This window comes from Mustela lutreola, chromosome X, assembly GCF_030435805.1.
Source record: "Mustela lutreola isolate mMusLut2 chromosome X, mMusLut2.pri, whole genome shotgun sequence".
Taxonomy (NCBI): domain Eukaryota; kingdom Metazoa; phylum Chordata; class Mammalia; order Carnivora; family Mustelidae; genus Mustela; species Mustela lutreola.
Window position 1 is genome coordinate 65,962,285 of NC_081308.1, and position 21,507 is coordinate 65,983,791.

At 35.0% G+C, this 21,507-nt stretch overlaps 1 protein-coding gene across 4 annotated transcripts in view; it reads right to left on the reverse strand.

The window, feature by feature from the left end:
* The window catches only part of ABCB7 (ATP binding cassette subfamily B member 7), a 155,890-nt gene that overhangs the window by 27,763 nt on the left and 106,620 nt on the right, over positions 1 to 21,507 (reverse strand). For all 4 annotated transcript variants that reach the window (XM_059156561.1, XM_059156559.1, XM_059156558.1 and 1 more), the window contains 10 exons: positions 14,429 to 14,561; positions 13,303 to 13,571; positions 12,597 to 12,685; positions 12,417 to 12,504; positions 9,783 to 9,957; positions 8,706 to 8,863; positions 7,982 to 8,145; positions 7,691 to 7,820; positions 3,953 to 4,124; positions 758 to 861 (listed from right to left, as the gene is read on the reverse strand). In XM_059156561.1, coding sequence (XP_059012544.1) covers positions 758 to 861; positions 3,953 to 4,124; positions 7,691 to 7,820; positions 7,982 to 8,145; positions 8,706 to 8,863; positions 9,783 to 9,957; positions 12,417 to 12,504; positions 12,597 to 12,685; positions 13,303 to 13,571; positions 14,429 to 14,561 — 1,482 coding nt within the window. The remainder of the gene's footprint in view (positions 1 to 757; positions 862 to 3,952; positions 4,125 to 7,690; positions 7,821 to 7,981; positions 8,146 to 8,705; positions 8,864 to 9,782; positions 9,958 to 12,416; positions 12,505 to 12,596; positions 12,686 to 13,302; positions 13,572 to 14,428; positions 14,562 to 21,507) is intronic.

Here is a 21,507-nt window from a genome sequence, read left to right on the forward strand (position 1 = left end):
ATATTATGCCATACATGCTGCAAAGCTGAAATTAAGGCTATCCTTCAACATTGGGTTTTTCCTATATATTTAAATAAAATGTAGATGAATGGAGGTTACTGACAGATAATCTGCCTATCTTCAGTTCTAGATTAAGGGGATCCATTCATGAAATTATCATTATTATTAAGACTATTGTATTTAATACAAAGATGTTGTTATGAAGTCTAACGTAGTCGCTGAGTTGTACCATGACATCAAGTGTCACAACGTCTCGGTGCTGCACAGTATATTTTTGTGAAATGAATATAAATTTATACCAGCACCACAGGCTGCGTGTGCCTGACTTGTATTTCAGTGAGTTGCTCCATGGTAAGTGAAAGGTTTTCTGGTGTATGCTTGTGTCACAATCATTTACATGACCTATTTTCATGAGTGGTAAGTAGCAACAGCAGAAAGACTAAAACATTCTTCATCTGTCAGCAGATTAGGCAATTCTTACAAGCTTTGCAAGATGTAAGGATAATAGAATAGTCATAAGCTTCAAAAAGAAGACACTTTTGCAAATGGACTTAGCAATGTGATAACTGAATGCAACCTGACATTCTTATTATCAGCACTTGCCATATGGGGACAAAGGGCCAGATATTTTGCTCTATGGTACCTCCTACTGAAGTTCATTCAAAATATAAAAGAATATAGCCATTTTACTGAAACTTCCAAGCAGAAAAGTTAAGCATTGAGAATTGAAGAGCTCTGCATTTTCATCATCATTTACCTCTTCAGTAATTGAATCTAATGATGAAGTGGCTTCATCATAGAGAATGACTGGGGGGTCCTTCAAAATGGCTCTTGCAATTGCTACTCTTTGCTTTTCTCCTCCTGGTAAAGAAAAATTTAGTTTAAGAAAGTATAACATAAAGACATACTTTGTGTTTCTAGTATTTCTACCAAACATAACCACAAAGCAATGCCTTCAACATGTACCTCTACTTTGACCACTGTTAGTTTACTCAGTTAGAAGAGTCTAAGTTCATATATGATATCCTTTGACAAACTATATACCCTGGAACATAAATGTAATTCTGGATCCTGACTTTGTGACAGGAGAAAAGAACAAAGAGGAGAGGTAATAGCTTTGATTCCACAATTACTCCTCTCACCAAAAATATGCTCACACCGAGAATATGTTCATTACATGTTATTTTATATCACTTCCCAATGGACAGCAACCACAGAGAGAAAAATTTCAGTATTAGAGAATCAAAAAAGCCAAAAACAAATATAATATCTGAAACCTGGCAACTTGAAGACATGAAACTATGAATATTTACATTTACTTCTTAACAAAAATATACCATCTAGCCAGTATTCTTCTCAAGAGGCTCTTTTTTTTTTTAGAATTAATTAATATCTTTTATCATGCTCAGTTAGCCACTAGTTTTGGATGTAGTGTCCAATGATCATTAGTTATGTATAATACCCATTACACGTCACAACACATGCCCTCCTTAATACCCTTCACCCTGTTACCCACTTCCCCAAACAACTCCCTTCTCAAGGATTCTTTTGACAGATATTATTTTCACAGTACTCTTCAAAGTTAAAGGTGTATACTAGATACCACTAATTTCACCTTAGTTATTTGCTATGGGTCTCTAGAATAGCAGAATTTTAAAACCGAAAGGAAAGAGAGGCCCAGAAAGGTTTAATGATTTGCCCACGATCACAGAGCAACTTCTAGTGGAATCTGGACTAGACCTGACTCCCAGTTCAGTGCTCTTCCTATCATAATATGCAAGCCTGTATTTGTTTTTAATAATTATTTTTCTTTAATTAATTAATTTATTTATTTGACAGAGAGAGAGAGACAGAGAGAGATCACAAGTAGGCAGAGAGTGGGGGCTGGAGAGCAGGCTTTCTGAGCAGAGAGTCTGATGTGGGGCTCGATCCCAGAACCCTGAGATCATGACCTGAGCCGAAGGCAGAGGCTTAATCCACTGAGCCACCCAGGTGCCCCCCCGTATTTGTTTCTAAAAACACTCCGGTGAAAATAAAGTAATCGTTCTTTCCTCACTGCGACTCTTACAGGTCTAAGGTCATCAATCATACATAAACTATAGCTGAAAGTATAGAGGATGATGCTTTGCTGAATATGTCCCCTTTGGCTTCTTTTTTCCCCCATTATCCATTAATTTATCAATGTCTGAAATAAACTTGTATTTTTCAGTTTCAGTAACCTCTTAGGGAAACAAGCGCCACCTGTTTACTACCTGGTACACCAAATATTTCAGTTTTATTTCTGCAATTATTATTTTCAACTTGTAAAAGAGGGCTCCTTATCTCTAATATTAATAAGTTTGTATTTATACTATCCACATTCTTCCCCATTTAATAAGATCAGAATTCTCCTACCAAAGCAGGCATCATGCCAGCACTACCTCCGTACCTACCTAGCAAATTAGTGGCAGAAACCTCCTAAAAGATGCAGATACTCAGAGGAAAGCCTAGTTTAGACATGACTCTCAAATTTCAAGTGGAAACCAACCCAGTTTCAATTCTAATCAATAGAATTTTGGCAACTGGAGAAGAAATATTTGTTTCCTACCATAAATACTAGCATAGGTGCTAAATAATACTCATTTAGAGAGGTCTAGCTGTAGGACAATGGATATTAGGCAAAAAGAAAACTTCCTTAGCCATTCCTACTCCCAAAGGCATGCAGAGAGGGGAAAAAATGATTGGAAAATGGCATGTGGCACAGCTATCTGAGGCAGTCTTATTTTGAGAGGTCTAGTTTATACTATGTGAAAACTTGGAGGTCTTTAAAATTAGCCAACTGGACAAATCATCTGGAGGTGGTCTAGTTAGCTGGGAACTACTCCTGTTAAGAGGAATGGTGAAGTATAAACAGGGACTGGAATGATGCAAGAATCTTCTACTACCAGCTGATAATCAAAATACTACAGACCAACTTAACTTGAAATCAATCTTTGCTTAACATTTTCTAAACTTAGATCAAAACTTTCTAATGGAATGCAAATTCCCTGATGGCAAGTACATCTATGCATCATCTTATTAACTCTCAAAGCATTTAGCATGTTAGTTTGCACATAATATACACCTAATCAATGTTGTGAATAAATGAAGATGGTTTGTAATGAAAACGAATGGGGATTCATTAAATTCATGCAGAGTATTCTTTATTCTTTTTGTCTCCCCTCCATCCCTAATTTATATATTTCCCCCCTAAATTAAACTAGAATAAATGTAAAGGATACAGTGTGTTTATATTAGTTACATTAATACTTTCAGGCACAGATATCATACTTTTGGAATTCAAATAATTTTGGGTGAAAAAGCTTTTTTGTGGATCCTCCAAAAAATTTAGTCATTACAGGAAAATTATTAATCATAGCAATCTCATAATTAAACACTTATATAGAAATGTACAAGCCCCCAAGTTTACTTGACCACTGAACCAACAAGGACATGAAAACGAAACTGGCTTTAATAAAAGTATAGCAGTTAAGTACATCAAGTATAAGGAAGTCTAAAGTATTGAAAACATCCCATAATGATCTAGGAAATTATGATGAGATATACTATTTATTATCAAATTACTTTTCCCTACTCCTACTACTTTCTCAGGTGAGCAATGATATTGGCTTTCCTTTAATATTACAATTATGGATGATACATTAATGCTGACCTGAGGATGTATTAGCAATTTACTATTAAGCATTTACAGTTTGCAGCTGCAAGTGAAAGAAAAAAAGAGACCTGCATGATTGAGAACAGTTGTTTCCAACATGTTGAATTATTTACAGTGATGGCTGAGACTGGGACCTTATTGAAAGTGAATAGATGAGCACTAGGTGTGTACTCTGTCATTCATTTTCAAGAAAATGGCTCTGACAAATTCAAGTCTGATGGGAGTACACAAGCAGGAGTAGATCTAAAATCTGATTACCTGATAGTTTGAGTCCTCGTTCCCCTACTTGTGTGTCATATCCATGTGGCATTCGAAGAATTGCATCATGGAGTCCAGCTAATTTTGCCACCGCGTACACCTCCTCAGGTGAAGCATGGATGTTTCCATATAAAAGGTTGTAGTAAATGGTATTGTGGAAGAGGACAGCATCCTGAAGCAGATTTATATATACGTACATATATATGTATATTCATTACAACAAATTCAAACAACTTAGTAAAGACACAAAGGCATAAAGAGTAAAACATGGTAACTCCTTTATCACCCCCTTCATTCCTGCAATCCCATTTCCTTTACGAGCTCTAATCACCATGAACAATTTGTTGAGTTATCAGTCCAGACTTTTTTGATGAATTTATGTGCCACATACTTTTTTCTTCAACATAGTGAGATCATACCATACATACATGTTATTTTATAAATTGCTTTTTTCACTTAACATATGCTGGAAACTGCTCACTTCAGTAACAGAATCCTACCTCACTTTTTTTTTTAAGATTTTATTTGTTCATTTGAGAGAGAGAGAGAGAAAGAAAGAAAGAAACAGAGAGAGCATAAGCAGGGGCAGAGGCAGAGGGAGAGAGAGAAGCAGAGAGCTGGGAGCCTGACATGGGGCTCGATCCCAGAACCTGGAGAACATAAGGCAGAAGCTTAGCCATCTGAGCCACCAGGCATCCCCTCTACCTCACTTTTTTAACAGTTGTATGATACTAACAATGTATTTATTTATTTCTCTACTGATAGACATTAATGTGGTTTCCAAATTTTTGCTACTACAAACAATGTTGGAATAAAATATTGTATATAGGACTTTTTACACTTGAGTATTTCTGTAAAAACGACCCCTAGAAACAGACTGATGAGTTAAAAAGTAAGCATACATCTGGCTCCCTGATCAGTAGGGAGTCTGCTTCTCCCTCTCCCCCTTCCCAGAGTCCTCTCCTTCTTGTGCTGTCACCTGTAAATTGAATGAAATCTTTTAAAAAAGGTTAAGCATACATTTATCCTTTGATAGTATTGCCCATCTTCCAAAATGGTCCAACAGTATACATACTCCAACCCATAGTATATTAAGGGAATTGATCCCTATATATTCAACAACACTGCGTATTAATTAAGTTTCAGTTGTTGCTACTTTTGGGGGTAAAACGTGCTGTTTAAATTAGCACTTCCCTAATTACTAATGAGGTTGAATATATGTTTCTCAGAAGCTTTTAAACTGGGACACAGAAACAAGTTTTTTACTTGGACACAGAAAACAAAGGATTTATAAACTATAGATATCTTTTGGAGAAAGGTTACTACAAGCATTCATTGATATTTCATTTTATTCTGATATAGCACACTAAAGCTAATGTACTTAAAGTGAACATCAACCTCCCACTTTCCTTTTAGTCTCCAAATGGTTGGAAGTCAACAGTAAGATGAAATAAAATGGCTCATTAGTTCACATTAACCAAGATAATTAAGATCTTCTTTAACAAAACAATCAGCCCCAGTTTGAGATATTACTTCAAATAGTATTTTAATCATTTTATACCAACTACTGATATAAAATGTTCTCATTTTGAAATGGTACTTAAACCCACTAAGTTTAAAGTTCTATAAAGAGAAAATACTTACCTTTAAATATTTTATATTCAAAAAAGAGCTAACAAATACTAACTGAAACCTTTGAAAATACAAAAAATATGGCAAAATAAAAATTTATTAAATAATCCATAATGCTACCATGTATCAATAACTACTATCACCATTTTGGTTTATTTTCTCTTTTCTTCTCTAGTTATATATATTCATTTAGTATTATAAAATTGGGATTTTGTATTTTGCTTGGTATCCTCTTTTTAAGAAACTTTGTATTTGAGTATTTTTTATGATAATATTATTTATAAGCAGCATATTTATAAATGGCTGTATGACATTTGATCCTATAGTGATAAATTTAACCATTTACTTATTGTTGGGTAGTCACACTGTGAATTTCAACTTCTGCTATTATAAATAATGGTGTAATGAACATCTCTGCATATAAATATCTGTTCACTTCTCTGTTTATTTCCTTAAAACTTCCTAAAGGCAGAATTACTGGAATAAATGGCATCAGTATTTTTCTGGCTATTGGTACAAATTGCCAAGTTGCTTGTCAGGAAAGCTGTATACTTCCACTGGCCAAACAACAGACTGGCCATTTTACACAGCCATGGCCAAACTGGATGTTATGAATTCTAAAATCCTTGCTGGCAGGTGAAAAATGTTATTACACTGTTGATTTAATTTGGACTAGTAAGCCTTCCAGTGAGGATCAGCATCTTTTCTTTCATTTTTTAACCATGTATATTTTTCCTTGTGAATAAAATGTTTTATTTTTCAAAAGGTCAAGGGCAACTGTTATATACCCTAAGAGAATGGCAGTAATCTAGCTGGATGGATGAGGACACCGAGCCCTAAGCACACAGAGCCTAGAATTCAATTCACTTGATATACAGTTTAGGTCAATGTTTCTCAACACAGACTCTATGGATCACTTATTATCAGAATCATCTAGGACGCATATTCAAAAATGCAGGTTCCTGGGCCCCACACAGCCCTCCTAAGCCAGAACTAAGGTCCGTGAAAGAGTTGGAATTTCAATAATCTCCCTAGGCAAATCATGCACACTAATATTTGAGATTCTCAGTGAAAGAGGGAGGACAGTGCAGAGTGTCAATTCATTTGAGGACCTTTTAGAAGTTACATATCCCTGTCTGATCCCTTTCTTACAGTTGTCTCAACTTAATTCAGATTCTAGGCTGCATCTTGTTCCCAGGTCTCTCCATTCGCTTTTAGCATAAGAAAAACTCACATTCTATAAGGCATCCCTGTTGTCTTCTCAGATTTTGCTCTAAATTTATTTTTCTCCTTAAAGTCGTTCAACAAATACTTATTAACTACTTACTACAGGTCAGACACAAACAGGACAAGTTGGTACAAAGACAAGGCATACGAACATGGAAGCAGATAGCCAAATTGCTTCACTATGTCAAAAACTGTTCAAAATCACAGTAATAGTTTTCATTTACTGAATAATTATGTGACGGACATTGTGCTTGGTGTTTTATAGTATATCATCTCTAATTCATAATAACTCTATCCTAAAAGACAAATGGTTATTATCCTTATTTTAAAGATAAGGAAACTGAGGACCAAGACCATAGAACTTACAAGGGTTAGAGCTGGGGTTAGAATCCAGATCTGTTTGTCTTTAGTCTGGGCTCTTTCCTTTTTATTATGCTATATTTCTAAGACTTAAAAAAATCTTTCCATCATGCAGATTTTCCATTCATATTTTTAAAATATTTTTGGTAACAGAATTTAAACTGTAGGCCCTACTGCTTCCTACTTAATTAGCATATATTGACCTTTTTTTTCCTTTTATTTGGGGGGCGGAGAGAGAGAGAGCCAGCCCACAAGCAGAGTGGGGAGGGACAGATGGAGAGGGAAAGAGATAAGCCCAAGCAAGCTCTATGCCCAGCACAGAGGCCAACATGGGGCTCGATCTCATAATCCCTGAGATCATGACTTGAGCCAAAATCAAGAGTCAGATGCTTAACCAACTGAGTCATCCAGGCGCCCCTATATTGACTCTTTGAATTCAAATTATTCTAATAAAAGATCTACCAACCCAATAAATCTTTCCCCAAATAGGTTTTTTCTTTTTTTTTTTTTTTTAAATACCTGAGGCACCACTCCCACTGCCCTCCGAAGGCTTTCCAGGCTCACATCTTGTATATTTTGACCAGCAAGGTAAATGTTACCCTTTTGAGGCTCATAGAAGCGAAACAACAGCCGTACTATTGTGCTTTTTCTGAAATTGGAGACAAGGAAAGGCTATGTAATATTATTAACATTAGGTAACCCCTGTTCTAAACAACTGTAATTATTTTATTATGATAAAGTAAAAAAAAAAATTATATTGAGAATCATTAACCAATGATGTAGGATTTTATAAATAACTGAATTACCCACCCTGACCCACTACCTCCTACAATGGCTACTTTCTTTCCTGCAGGAACTTCAAAAGATATTCCACTAAGGACTTTCTGTCCTTCAATATATTCAAAATGCACATTATCAAAGGCCACCGAAGCTGTCTGTGGTGTGATCTGAATGGGAGATGCCATTGCTTTGTCCTAGTAGGGAAGAGAAAAAAAAGCCACTTTAGACACCATGTAGAGTACAGCCATGAAGACAATTTTCTATTTCACAAAGAGAAGAATGGAAATAATGGGGGAAGAAAAGGTTTGTAAGTAGAGCTAGACTACTTCCAAGCATGCTTTTAAAGATTTGTTTTTTTACTCTGCACTAAGGTCAGAAATTCTTAAATGCTTTGGTTTTTGAGCAATTTTGGAGAGCAGGTAGGAAGATGGTGGGCACGGGTGTAAGGAAGTTGAGGATGTGAGGAAAGGCAATCACACATTTTATATCGTTTTTAGCAGAAGTAAATCAAGTGCAAGTACAAATAATTCAAGTTAACAAGGTTCACAGGTTTTAGGTATAACATTTGCTAACACTGTAAGGTTTCTAAACATCAAAGTAAAGCTCTAATAACCTCTTAATACACATGATAGCTCCAATTCCTACAAAAAATGAATAGTTCACTAACATGGTGATGTAAATATTCCCTTAGAACAATTCTATTAATGGGATGATATTCACATGCTTTTAAAAAAGTACTGAATAGATTACTTACTTTAATTCGACTGTCTACCTTGAGTAGAGTAAACAAGGTGTTCATATCTATGAGTGCTTGTCTAGTTTCTCTATATACAGTCCCCAAAAAGTTAAGGGGTAATGAAAGTTGAAAAAGCAGTCCATTCACCATTACTAGATCTCCAACAGTAAGGGTACCTTAATATGTAGTTAGCAGAAGAAAAAAAAAACAACGGTGTTTTAGAGGTTATAAACTTTTCCAGCTTAAGACAGAAAATTTACATTCTATTATTCTGGAATATACTTCAAAAATGCATATAACTAGCAACTTGTAAGGCCTACTCAAATTTCAAAACATTTTAATCCAAGATTCAGGAATATAGGGAACTTGATGTAAGTAGAATGGGAATTGCTTACCCATACACTATACATAATATTTTTTAAAAAAAGGAATGGTTTAAGGGAAGATAGAAATGGATGGCTAGAAATCTTTCCTTTCTTCCTAAGACACTAGCAAGTTACTTTGTAATGTGAAATAGAAATTTTTATAAAATATATATTAAAAAATTGGAGCAAATGAGTATATGACTGGGAATGATAAACCATGTATTAAAGACACACTGAATGAACAAATCCTGAGTGGGCAGGTTATAGAAAGGAGGCAGAGACATTATTTACTTTTGAAATGTTTTACAAATCAATCGGTCTAATTAAAATGTAACTAGTAATTGTAATTGTAATCCTTTGTACTAAACACTAAATTAATTACACTGCTTTCCGGGTCCACAGAGAAACGGAAATTAGAAATATTAAATGCTAAAAAAAGAAGTTACTCCTGAAACAATCAGTATGTAGCCCCACAAAATGTATAAACAGTAGTCCTAATTAATGAGGGAGCTAGTGCTAAACTTACAGTGTCAAACAAAAGGAAGTTAAAAAACATTACCATACAATTAAGAAAACACATTCTGATACAAAAAGGAAAGCACTCCAAGGATGTTAAAGCACCTTATTGAACATGCTTTATAGTAAGACTAATATATACATTTCTTTCATTAATCTTTATTTATAAAGGTTAAGTAAAGTATCTTTAATGTGAACACTGCAGATCCATTACCTGCCACAATTCCCTGACTGGCGAGCACCATAATAGTTGTTAAACCAACACTGAAAATAGCACTTTGACCAAAGTTCAGCATAGCCAGAGTAGAGGTACTTTTCAATGAAGCAGTTTCATATGTCTTCAGAAATCTATCATATCTTTGTGCTTCATAGTTTTCATTATTAAAATACTACAAAACAAACAAAAATAGTAATTATATGCAAGTACAAATAGAATTTATTCTCTTAAAGGCAATCCATGGGGTGGGAGAAGATATTTGCAAATGACACTACAGATAAAGGGCTTATATCCAAGATCTATAAAGAACTCCTCAAACTCAACACACATAAAACAGATAATCACATTAAAAAATGGGCAGAAGACATGAACAGACACTTCTCCAATGAAGACATACAAATGGCTAACAGACACAAGAAAAAATGTTCTTCATCATTAGCCATTGGGAGATTCAAATCAAAACCACGTTGAGATACCACCTTACACCAGTTAGAATGGCCAAAATCAACAAGATAGTAAACAACATGTGTTGGAGAGTATGTGGAGAAAGGGGAACCCCCTTACGCTGTTGGTGGGAATGCAAGTTGGTGAAGCTACTTGGGAAAACAGTGTGGAGATTCCTTAAGAAATTAGAAATAGACCCTATGATAGACCAGGTCCCTATGACCCTGCAATTACACTACTGGGTATTTACCCCAAAAATACAGATGTAGTGAAAAGAAGGGCCATCTGTACCCCAGTGTTCATAGCAGCAATGGCCACAGTCACCAAACTGTGTAGAGAGCCAAGATGCTCTTCAACAGACAAATGGATAAAGAAGATATGGTTCATATATACAATGGAATATTACGCCTCCATCAGAAAGGATGAATACCCAACTTTTGTATCAACATGGACGAAACTGGAGGAGATTATGCTGAGTGAAATAAGTCAAGCAGAGTGAGTCAATTATCATATGGTTTCACTTACTTGTGGAACATAAGGAATAAATGGAAGACATTAGGAGATGGAAAGGAAAAGTGAATTGGGGGAAATCGGAGGGGGAGACGAACCATGAGAGACTGTGGACTCTGAGAAAGAAACTGAGGGTTTTGGAAGGGATGTGGGTGGGGAGATGGGTGAGCTTGGTGGTGGGTATTAAGGAGGGCATGTAGTACATGGAGCACTGGGTGTGGTGCATAAACAATGAATCTTGGAACATTGAAAAAATAAAATAAAATAAAATAAAATAAAATAAAATAAAATAAAAATAAAATAAAATAATAAATCTTTTTAAAAACTAAAAAAAAAAAAAAAAAAAAAGACCTCATGTATGGATACAATTTTATACCGCACACTCCATTTTAAAAAATGACTTTCAATACACTGGACTATGGTACTCCTATAGTTCTCCACAATGAACTGTATTTGAAAAGTCCATGAAATTGATCTCATTCTGATGAATGTCTGGTTAATTTTCTTTGAAGATTTTATTCTTTTATTTGATAGAGAGAGAGATCACAAGTAGGCAGAGAGGCAGGCACAGAGAGAGGGAGAAACCGGCTCCCCGCTGAGCGGAGAGCCCAATGCGGGGCTTGATCCCAGGACCAAGATCATGACCTGAGCAGAAGGCAGAGGCTTAACCCACCCAGGTGCCCCAATGCCTGGTTAACTTAAATCCAGATCTAAAACAGCTGTCAATGGGGATGCCTGGCAGGCTCTCGGTGGAGCAGATGACTCTTGATCATGAGGTTTTGAGTTCAAGCCTCACAATGGTGTAGAGATTACTTTAAAAAAAAAAAGATTTTTTTAAAAGCGGTTTTTTAAAGATTTTATTTATTTATTTGACATAGAGAGAGAAATCACAAGTAAGCAGAGAGGCAGGCAGAGAGAGAGGGGGAAGCAGGCTCCCTGCTGAGCAGAGAGCCCAATGTGGGGCTCGATCCTAGGGCCTTGGGACCATGACCTGAGCCAAAGGCAGAGGCTTAATCCACTGAGCCACCTAGGCATCCCTAAGAAAAAGCTGTTAATGGCATTTCCTTCACAAAGCCTTCCCCTGATCCCTTGAGACCGAAATGACAGTTCTCATTGCCCCTACCGCCATTACACCTTCTTATATAGTTACCTGCATACTTACTTTAACTCTCCCAGTTAATGGAGTTAAATCTGGGAGGGCGGGAGGGCAAGGGTTAAATATTAATAATTTTTTACCACCCTCCCCCATCACAAGACCAAGTGTAGGGCTTTGGACATAAAAAGCATTCAGTAATATTTGTTAAATGGAAAAATGAACATATAAATGAAAGAATAATGGAAAGCAGTATGTTAGGTTCTCTGAGGGATAGAAAGTCAAGAACTTACATGTCTGTTTGACTAGCTTAGTGTTCATTCTGAATCAAGGGTGCTACCTATACTTTTCTCACTTATAAATTAATTCAGAAGGTAAAATTCTGATGCTGCCAGACAAAAATGGAGGCATAAAGAGAAGACAATTTCCAAATAAGGAAAAATAACAAAGTCCAATTACTCTGTCATAACTGGAGATCCTATCCTCATCTAAAACTCTAACTTAACAGCACCTATTCCATTAAATGGCAGAACAAATCTTTGTGCAATGTGGAAGGCAGAGGAAAGTATAATTAAACATATTACCTTCACAGTTTCATAATTCAGCAGCGAGTCTATGGCAGCGTTACCTGCATCATTATCCGCTTTGTTCATTTCTATTCTAAATCTAGTTCTGTAAGACAAAGATGTGCATAGGCATGAAATTTTTATTATAATAGCATAGCTAATTTCTGAACCTTGACTGGCTCCTGGGAAATACTTTACCTCCACCGTGTAACAGCAACTGTGAATGCTGTGTATGCACCAAGAGTCCCGAGGGTTACCAATGCAAACTGGGCACCACATCTATAATACTGGAGAAGCCAAAAGAAGAATTTACAGTCATTGTTCTTGCCAAATAGTTTATAATCTACAACAGCAAATATCAGTCAAAAGATTTTAATAAAAACATGCTGATGGGAAGTTGTATAAATAAATGTGTTAGGAATCAAATACCTTAGAAAAGCTACCCTAGGTAGCAAGGGAAGAAAGCTAAACACTTGCCACATTGATACTACAGTCAAATGCTGATGAAAAATAACCCAATAAGCCTTAAGAGGAATAAAGAGTATATATACAGTTTAAATTATAAAATATGAAATTGCTTAGATTATAAATGGTGAACAATCGAGGTAATCTGAGCATACCAGTCCAAAGTCATACACAAATATCTCTGCCAAAACAATTACAAGCACTAATTAAACAACTGATGGATGTGTTGAACTGACCAGCTCTTTACAATAACAACATGATAAAGATTTTGGACAGTCTCTTGAAGCTTGTGGCAAATAATTAAATTAACTGCATAACTCCTCTCATACAATGGAATTTTGCTTTCAAACCATGAATATTCAATAGCACACCACCTTCAAATACTAAATAGCCACTAATGAGAATGTAAGATAAAAGCTTATTATGAAAAATGTCTTACCAAAATACCACTGACAAGAGTCACCTCAAACATGATGGGAAGGAGATTAAATACTAAAGCACTCAGGACAAAACTGATACCCCTTGTCCCTCTGTCAATAGCCTTTGATAAAGCTCCTGTCTGTCTACTCAGGTGGAAAGCCAGATCCAGGTTGTGCAGATGGAGAAAGACATTTCTGGCTATTCTTCGGATTGAATTTTGGGCCACCTTGCCAAATACTGCATTTCGAACTTCATTAAAAAAGGCAGCTCCAGCTCTTGATACACCATCTAACAATACATTCAAAAGAAAAAAAAACTGGGTTATATAAACGTTAGAATCATAGGTATAAAATGTTAAGTATATAGTAAGTAAGAAAGTGTTTATACAATAAATGAATACATCACAGAATACTTAAAGTAAAAGAAACCTAGAAAGAAAGCACCTAACCTAGTGACTACCAATCTTTCTACCACTATGGATCCCTTTCATTGTTATTTCCCTCTATAAATTCCAGATGTTGTAAGATTTTTTCCAACTAAACACTTTTAATAAAGAGACGTCTATCTGGCCTTATTGTGGACAAATTCTAATCTACTTCAGTTCCCCCAAATAACAAATGATAAAATCGAGATCCTAAAAAATCAAGTGCCTTGATTAAAGCATGTCCCTATTCAAATCTCCTGAGTCTCACAAAGTGTCCTTCCTAATGCATGAGGGAACAAAGCAACATGTTCTGTTCTTTACAAATGGTAAATTTGTGTCATGGTTATTGAATATAATTCAAAAAGACATTAATGTATGCATATCATTATTTAGCTATTTCCCATTAAATAATTAACAACAGCAAGAAAATGACTAGAAAGAATTATTGAAAAGGTTATTTGATAGACTATCATTGTTATGATTTCAATGTCTTATTTCATGTTATTTTTTTCTAGAACTTGAAAAATTAGGCTGTTAGAGAATTTTTAGAAAGTATACCATAAAAAGAATTTTTAAAAACCACATTTCAAATATCTCACATAAAATGATAAACGTCCAAAATGCTAAATGTATTTGTGGTGAAAAGGTCATCTTCTCAAATATGATGAAACCCTCTTGAAGAAAGTCAACACCTGTAGACAGATCAAAGAATCACACATACAGCCAATCAGAACTGCCGTTGCCATGGTTGCAACTGTATTTGGTGCATCACTCAGGTTCAACATGTTTCCCGACATCTGGTTGAGGCTGTCTACAGCATATTTAAACATGAAGGGGACCACAATATTCATGGCCTAAAAATATAAAAGCAACAATTAACCATCATAAATAAATGTACTCTCTAAAAATAAAAATATTTACCTTAAGTTAGTATTTATGGGAATGTTTAGATATTAATCATTTATTAGTAATGAAATGATTTTCCCAGTTTATAAAGATAAAATCTTTGGCAGTGGAGAGCTGTCATTTCAGAATTTCTACCTCACACTGACTGCCATGTTAATATTCATTTAAAAGCAACAAGCATTAGTCAAATGATCATGCCTCCATGAAATAATCCCTGATTATCTACTCAAAATGCTCTCTCCATTATCTGAAATTGCTACAGAGCTTATGACACTTAAGGCAAACTGTCTTATCATCATTTATGTAAATATTTTTCTTTCTTACTAGATCCTTGATGATCTGTATCATAATCCTACACTTGTTCTGTACTACTATGCTTTGTATTTAGTAGATATCCAATCAAATACATAAAATTATTTGTTCACCAAAATAACAGTAAAACTAAAATATTTAGTGAAAATGTATTTCAAAAGTAGATAAATTACAAGTATCTGTGGCTGACTGACTACTTGGGAAAAAACACAAAAATCGTAGATCTATTTGCCCCACAAAAAGATTCCTTTGGTCAGAGAGGAGGTGAAGGAAATGAAGAAGTACAAACTTTTGGTTTTAAGATAAGTGAGTCATGGAGACAAAAAGTATGGCATAAGAAACAGAGTCAATAACACTGTAATAATGTTGTATGGTGACTGCATTTTTGTGGTGAGCGCTGAGTAATGTACAGAATTGCTGGATCACTTTGCTGTATACCTGAAACTAATTTTGACATCATATGTCAACTATAACTCAGTAATAAAAATTTAAGAAGATTCCTTTGCTCCAATACTAAACAAAACTCACTATATACCAAAATAAGCTTTCAAAAACCAACCTATTTGTCTAAGAGAATACACCAGAAAATATGAAAATTATGGGTATACTGCTTTCATATATTCAAGGCACATTTCACATTTTCTGCAAGGTTATAGTATCAAAAACATCAACTATCACTTAAGAACAGAAAACTGATCAGAATGCCAAAGCTTTAAAGAAATTAAGTTCATGTATATCAATAACATATGAAAGCAATTCTTTTTTTAAATTTTTATTTATTTGAGAGAGAGAGATGGAGAAGCAGACTCCCTGCTGAGCAGGGAACCCAAAGTGATGCTCAATCCCAGGACCCTGAGATCATGACCTGAGTCAAAGGCAGCAGATTAACAGATTTAGCCACCCAGGTGCCCTGAAAGCAAGTCTGTAAGGCTTAACAAAAACAATGAAATCCCAGCTCTTGTTAATCCCATTATTATATCATTCATCTTTGTTAAACATAAAAAATATTGTCAACAAGCCTAAGTTTAGCTGACAGCTGACAGGAGCTATGTAAATCTTACCAATCAAGATTTCAAAGTAAAGTATACAAGTGTCCTAGCAACCAAGTAGGTTCAACAATACCATTAAAATATGCAGCAGATATTGGACCACGTTTAAGAATGTAACACTTCGGGAAAAATTGCTTAACATTTTTTCTAACTTCTAAAATATAATCTAATAGAATAGCAAGTTTGAAGTATGATAAATTTCTCAATTTTGATTTCTATATAATCATATAACCTCAAGCTCTTGCTTCTGCTTGAAATGGTCTGCCTGCCTGATTTATCTTTCTTCCTTTCCATTTTTTAAAACCCACTCTGAATACCATTCCCATCATGATGCCTTCTCTGAAACCTGCAACCCATTTGACACTTTTCATTTGCAAACTCCTTTTTTTTCACAGTTTATATACCTCAGTATTTGTCCTTTTTACTATATATTTATCATTTGCTTTCCAGGTGCAATGTTCATGCATATACTGGCTTCTCAACCTCAGTTTACAAAACTTTTGTGGCAAAACAAACATTTTGTGAACAGCTATCAGAGACACGTATGGTACTAGGTATCTTTCACAAAGGTGAGAACTGAATGACATAATTCCATTCAATGGACAGCCCTGTAATTGAGGAAACTTAGGTTCCATGAGGTTTAATGACCTGTCTGATAAGCAGCAGAGCTAGGATTAAAATCCAAGACTAACTTGAAATTCAGAATTTTTTCTAGAATACCATTGCCATATTAGCAGCTCATAAAGCAAGGGATCATATTATTCTACTTCATTTGTACTCTAAAGTAGATGCTCTCAAATGTGTTATTGTAACCAGCATAAAGTATGACATAAATAATTTTTAAAAATTTGAGCAGATTCCAGTGTTTCTGTATAATAAGACCACATCCCCTCACTTGCATTCTAATAGAATTTCCTGAGCAGGAGAAAAAGTGATAGCTATAGCTAGCACACAATTCTCATAACTTACAGCCCATTGTATCTTTGTCGCAGCCAGAGTGAGTAGTGACTAAAAATAATGTATCATCAAGAAAGTTGTGTTATTTTACTTTCTTGGAAATGTGTTTGGGTCTGGTCAAATTTGGGACCATCCTTATAAATGTATAAAGAATGTAAATTATCATCTTCCCTGTATTTTAATTGACAGAAAAAAGGAAGTTAGCACATTTCTAAGAACATGTACTACCTCTAATATAACTACTGATTACTTCCAGTTTTCCCCCAAAAAAGTAATTTTAGAAAGGAAAGAAATTTTAAAATACCAAAGAAATAGAAAGGAGTATATTATGTGTAGATGTTTTTATTAGTATATGTATGTTGGCTGCAGTGGCCTTGTGGTACTTTGAGCATAGGGGGTGGCAAATATTGGTTTTACCTAATATTCTGTTTTCACAAGAACTACACTTAAGCCACCTCAGAGAAATGTGAATTAAAAAAAAAAAAAAAAAACCTTTTCTTATGAAATAATTACAGACTCACAGGAAGTTGCAAAAGTAGTACAAAGAGACTCATAACCCTTCACTCAGTGTCTCCTAATGATGACATCTTATATAGCTGTAGTTGAATATCAAGACCAAAAATGTACACTGGCACATTACTATTAACCAGACTACAGAACTAATTTAATTTTTATCATACTTAAATATGTATTCATGTATGTGTGTGGTTTCTATGTATTGCCTATATGGTCCTATGCCATTTTATCCCATCTTTAGATCCATGTAACCATCACCACAGTCAAGATACAGAACTACTCCATCACAACAAGAAATCTCTTATGCTACCTCTTTATAATCACTCCCATCCCACCTTGCCCCATACCTAAATCCCTGTCCTCTGGCAACCACTAATCTGTGCTTTAACTCTATAGTTTAGTCATTTTGAGAATTTTATAATATATATATATATATATATATATATATATATATATATATATATAAAAAATATGGAATCATATAGTTCATAATCTTTTGAGACTGACCTTTTTCTTCACTCAGGGTTCATCAAGGATGATGCATGTATCAACAGCTTATTTTTAAAGATTTATTTATTTGAGAGAGGGAAAAAGTATGCACATGTACGGAGGGGAGGGACAGAGGGAGAGAGAGAGTCTTTAGCAGACTCTGTGCCAAGCATGGAGCAATGACCCTCATATCATGACCTAAGCTGAAACCAAGAGTCTGATGTTTAACCAGCTGTATCACGCAGGTACCCCTCAATAGCTCATTTTTTATAGCTAAGTACTATTCCACAGATGCACCAAGTTTATTCATCCCTAAATGACATTTTGGTTGTTTGTAGTTTTGGACTATAAATAAAAAGATGCTGTAGAAACTTTCATACAGGTGGTCATAAGTTTTCACTTCTCTGGGATAAATTCCCATGGGTAATTTAAAAATCATATGGTAAGTCTATACTGAACTTTTTAGGAAACTGCCATACTCTTTCTGAGTGGCTATACCATTTTATATTCCCACCACCAGTAAAGTATGAGTGATCCAATTCCTCAGCATCCTCACCAACATTTGATATCATTACTATTTTTTTTATTTTGAAGCCAATTTTTTAAGCAGGCTCCACAATGGGGAGCCTGAATCATGTCCCTGAGTCCAAGACCTGAGCTGAGATCTAGAGTCAGATGCTCAACAGACTAAGCCACCTGGCATCCTTTTATTTTGAAACTATTTTAGTAAGTGTATAGTGATATCTTGTAGTTTAAATTTGGGTTTCCCTAACAGCAATGATGTTTTCATATTTCATATTCTTTTCATATTCTGATTTTCCACCCATATATCCTCTTTAGTTAAATATCTGTTCGTGTGTTTTGCAAATGTTGTAACTAGACTGGTTTTTTGCTTTTGTTGTTTTATATTGAGTTTAAGAGTTCTCTCTATATTTTCTAGATATAGAGGCCTTCATTGGGTCTGTAATTCGCAAATATTTTCTAATGGTGTGTAGCTTGTCTTTTATCCTGTTGAGGAGCCTAAACTCCTACCCCATCTAGCAGCCATGAGGAGTCCCTTGCTTTAGGAGTCAATGGAGACCAAGGTGAGAACCTAGACTTTTAACCCCACCTGAAGTAATGAGGCAGCAGCCCATCCCCACTGGAACAGTATCATAGGATGTCTGCTAAACAAAAGATTTTTTAAAAAGCCAGAGTCTCATACCATAATACTCAAAATATCCATAGTTCCAATAAAAAGTCACTCAGTATACCAAGGACTACTAAGACATCAACTTGAAATAAAAGAATACAATCAACACACACAAATGTTAGAAATACCTGATGAGGTTTTCAGAACAAAAGTGCTTCAAGGAGCATTTATGAACATGTTTCAAACAACAAAAAATACAATGTCTCAGCAGATAAAGAGGACATAAAGAACCAAACGAAAAATCCAGAACCAAAAAAATATAATGACTGATTAAAAAAAAATCTGAATGTATGGGCTCTATGAAGAATGGAGAGGACAAAGGAAAGAAATCAGTCAACTTGAAAACAGAACAATAAAATTTATTGAATATGAACAACAGAGAGAAAACACTAAAAAGGGGGGAGAGGGCACAAGACTCTGGGATCTATGGGACTATAAAATAAAGATCTATCACTCCTCTTTAGAGTCTCAGAAGATAAGAAGAGAAAATCTGAGGCTGGAAAGAGTATTTCAATAAATAATGACTAAAAATTCACTAAATCTGGCAAAAGACATAAACTTACAGATTCAAGAAGATAAGTAACCCCTGATTAGGGAAAACCCAAAAAAATTCACATAAAGACACATTATAATTAGCATTCCAAAAGCTAAAGACAAATTTAAAAATCTTAAAAGCAGCCAGATAGAAACAATACATTATGTATAAGGGGAAAACAATTTAAAGAAACCAGATTTCCAGGGAGGCCAGCAGGAAGTGGCACAGTTTTCAAGTGGTAAAAGTAATGAACTGTCAATTTAGAATCCTGTAATCAGCAAAATTAGCCTTCAGAAATGAAAGGAATATCAAGACCCTTTCAGGTTAAGGAAAACTAAAAATTAGTCACTAGCAGACCTCCTCTAAAAGAACTTCTAAAGGAAACTCTTCATACACATGGGAAATGGTAGCAGATGGAAACGTGGAACGTCAGAAATGAAGGAAAAACAACAGAAATAGTAAATATCTGTGCAAATATAGTAGCCTATTCTCTTAAGTTCTTTAAAATATGTTTGATGGACAAAAGCAAAAGTTAAATCATTGACTGATGGAGTTTTCACTGTATACAGATGTAATACACAAGATAACCTATAAATATAAATGGGAAGGTAAAGGGACTTAAAGAGTAGTAATACTTTTACATTTCACTTGACATGGTAAAATACTGATTCTAAGGAAGCTATGAGAAGTTCAGTATCAATATTGTAATTCCTAGAGCAACTACAAAAAAATTATAGGAGTACATAGATTAAAAGGCACAATAGATAAAGTAAAATGGGATAGTAAAACATGCTTAAATAACACAAAAGATGAAAGGAAAGATGAAATGGAGTAATGAAAGATGAAACTGGCACAAAACAAATAATAAAATGGTAGGCCAAACTCCAAATTTCTCAATAATTATAAATATAATGATCAACAAATTATAACCAATATAAGCAAATAATTATTAATATATCAATATAGTAATGAACCAACATTTTAAAAAACTACAATACCCCAGTGCCTGGGTGGCTCAGTCAGTTAAGCATCTGCCCTCAGTTCAGGTCATGATCCTAGGATCCTGAGACTGAGTTCCACATCAGGCTCCCTGCTCAGGGGGGAGTCTGCTGCTTCCTCTCCCTCTGCCCCTCCCCCTGTTCGTACTCTCTCACTTTCAAATAAATAAATAAAATCTTTTAAAAAATTAAAATAACCCTCCACCAAAGAAATCTTGAAGTACAAACCTAACCCACGATTTCTCAACCTTCAGCACTACATTCTGTCTTAGATAATTCTTTCTTATGAGAAGAGACATTCTGTACATTTTAGGATGTTTAGCAGTGTCCTTAATGTCTACCTACTATACGCTAGTGGCACCCTCATCCCCAACTGTAACCATCAAAAATGTCTCCAGATAGTGCCAAATGTCCCCTGAAAGGCAAAGTCACCCCTGGTTGGAAACCAATGGTCTAATCAAACATGTTCAGTGTCTATATGATAAAGCTACAAGTGCAGATGAAATAAACAAGACCTAAGTAAGTGAAGAGATATTCTATGTTCACTGACTGGAACACTCAATGTAGCAGGGATGTCAATTCTCCCAGTTGCTCTAGAGATTTAATAAAAATCCATTTAAAAATCCTATATGGCTTCTTTGTAGCTATAGACAAGATCATTCTAAAATTAATGGACAAAGAAACTAGAACAGTCAAAAAAATTTTAAAAAGAAAAACTTTGAAAGAATCAAATTATCTATCTCAATAAAGTCAAGGTGGTGTGGATGAATGGACAGACAGACACATATAGATCAACAGACAAGAACAAAGTCCAGAAAAAGAGACACACACACACACACACACACA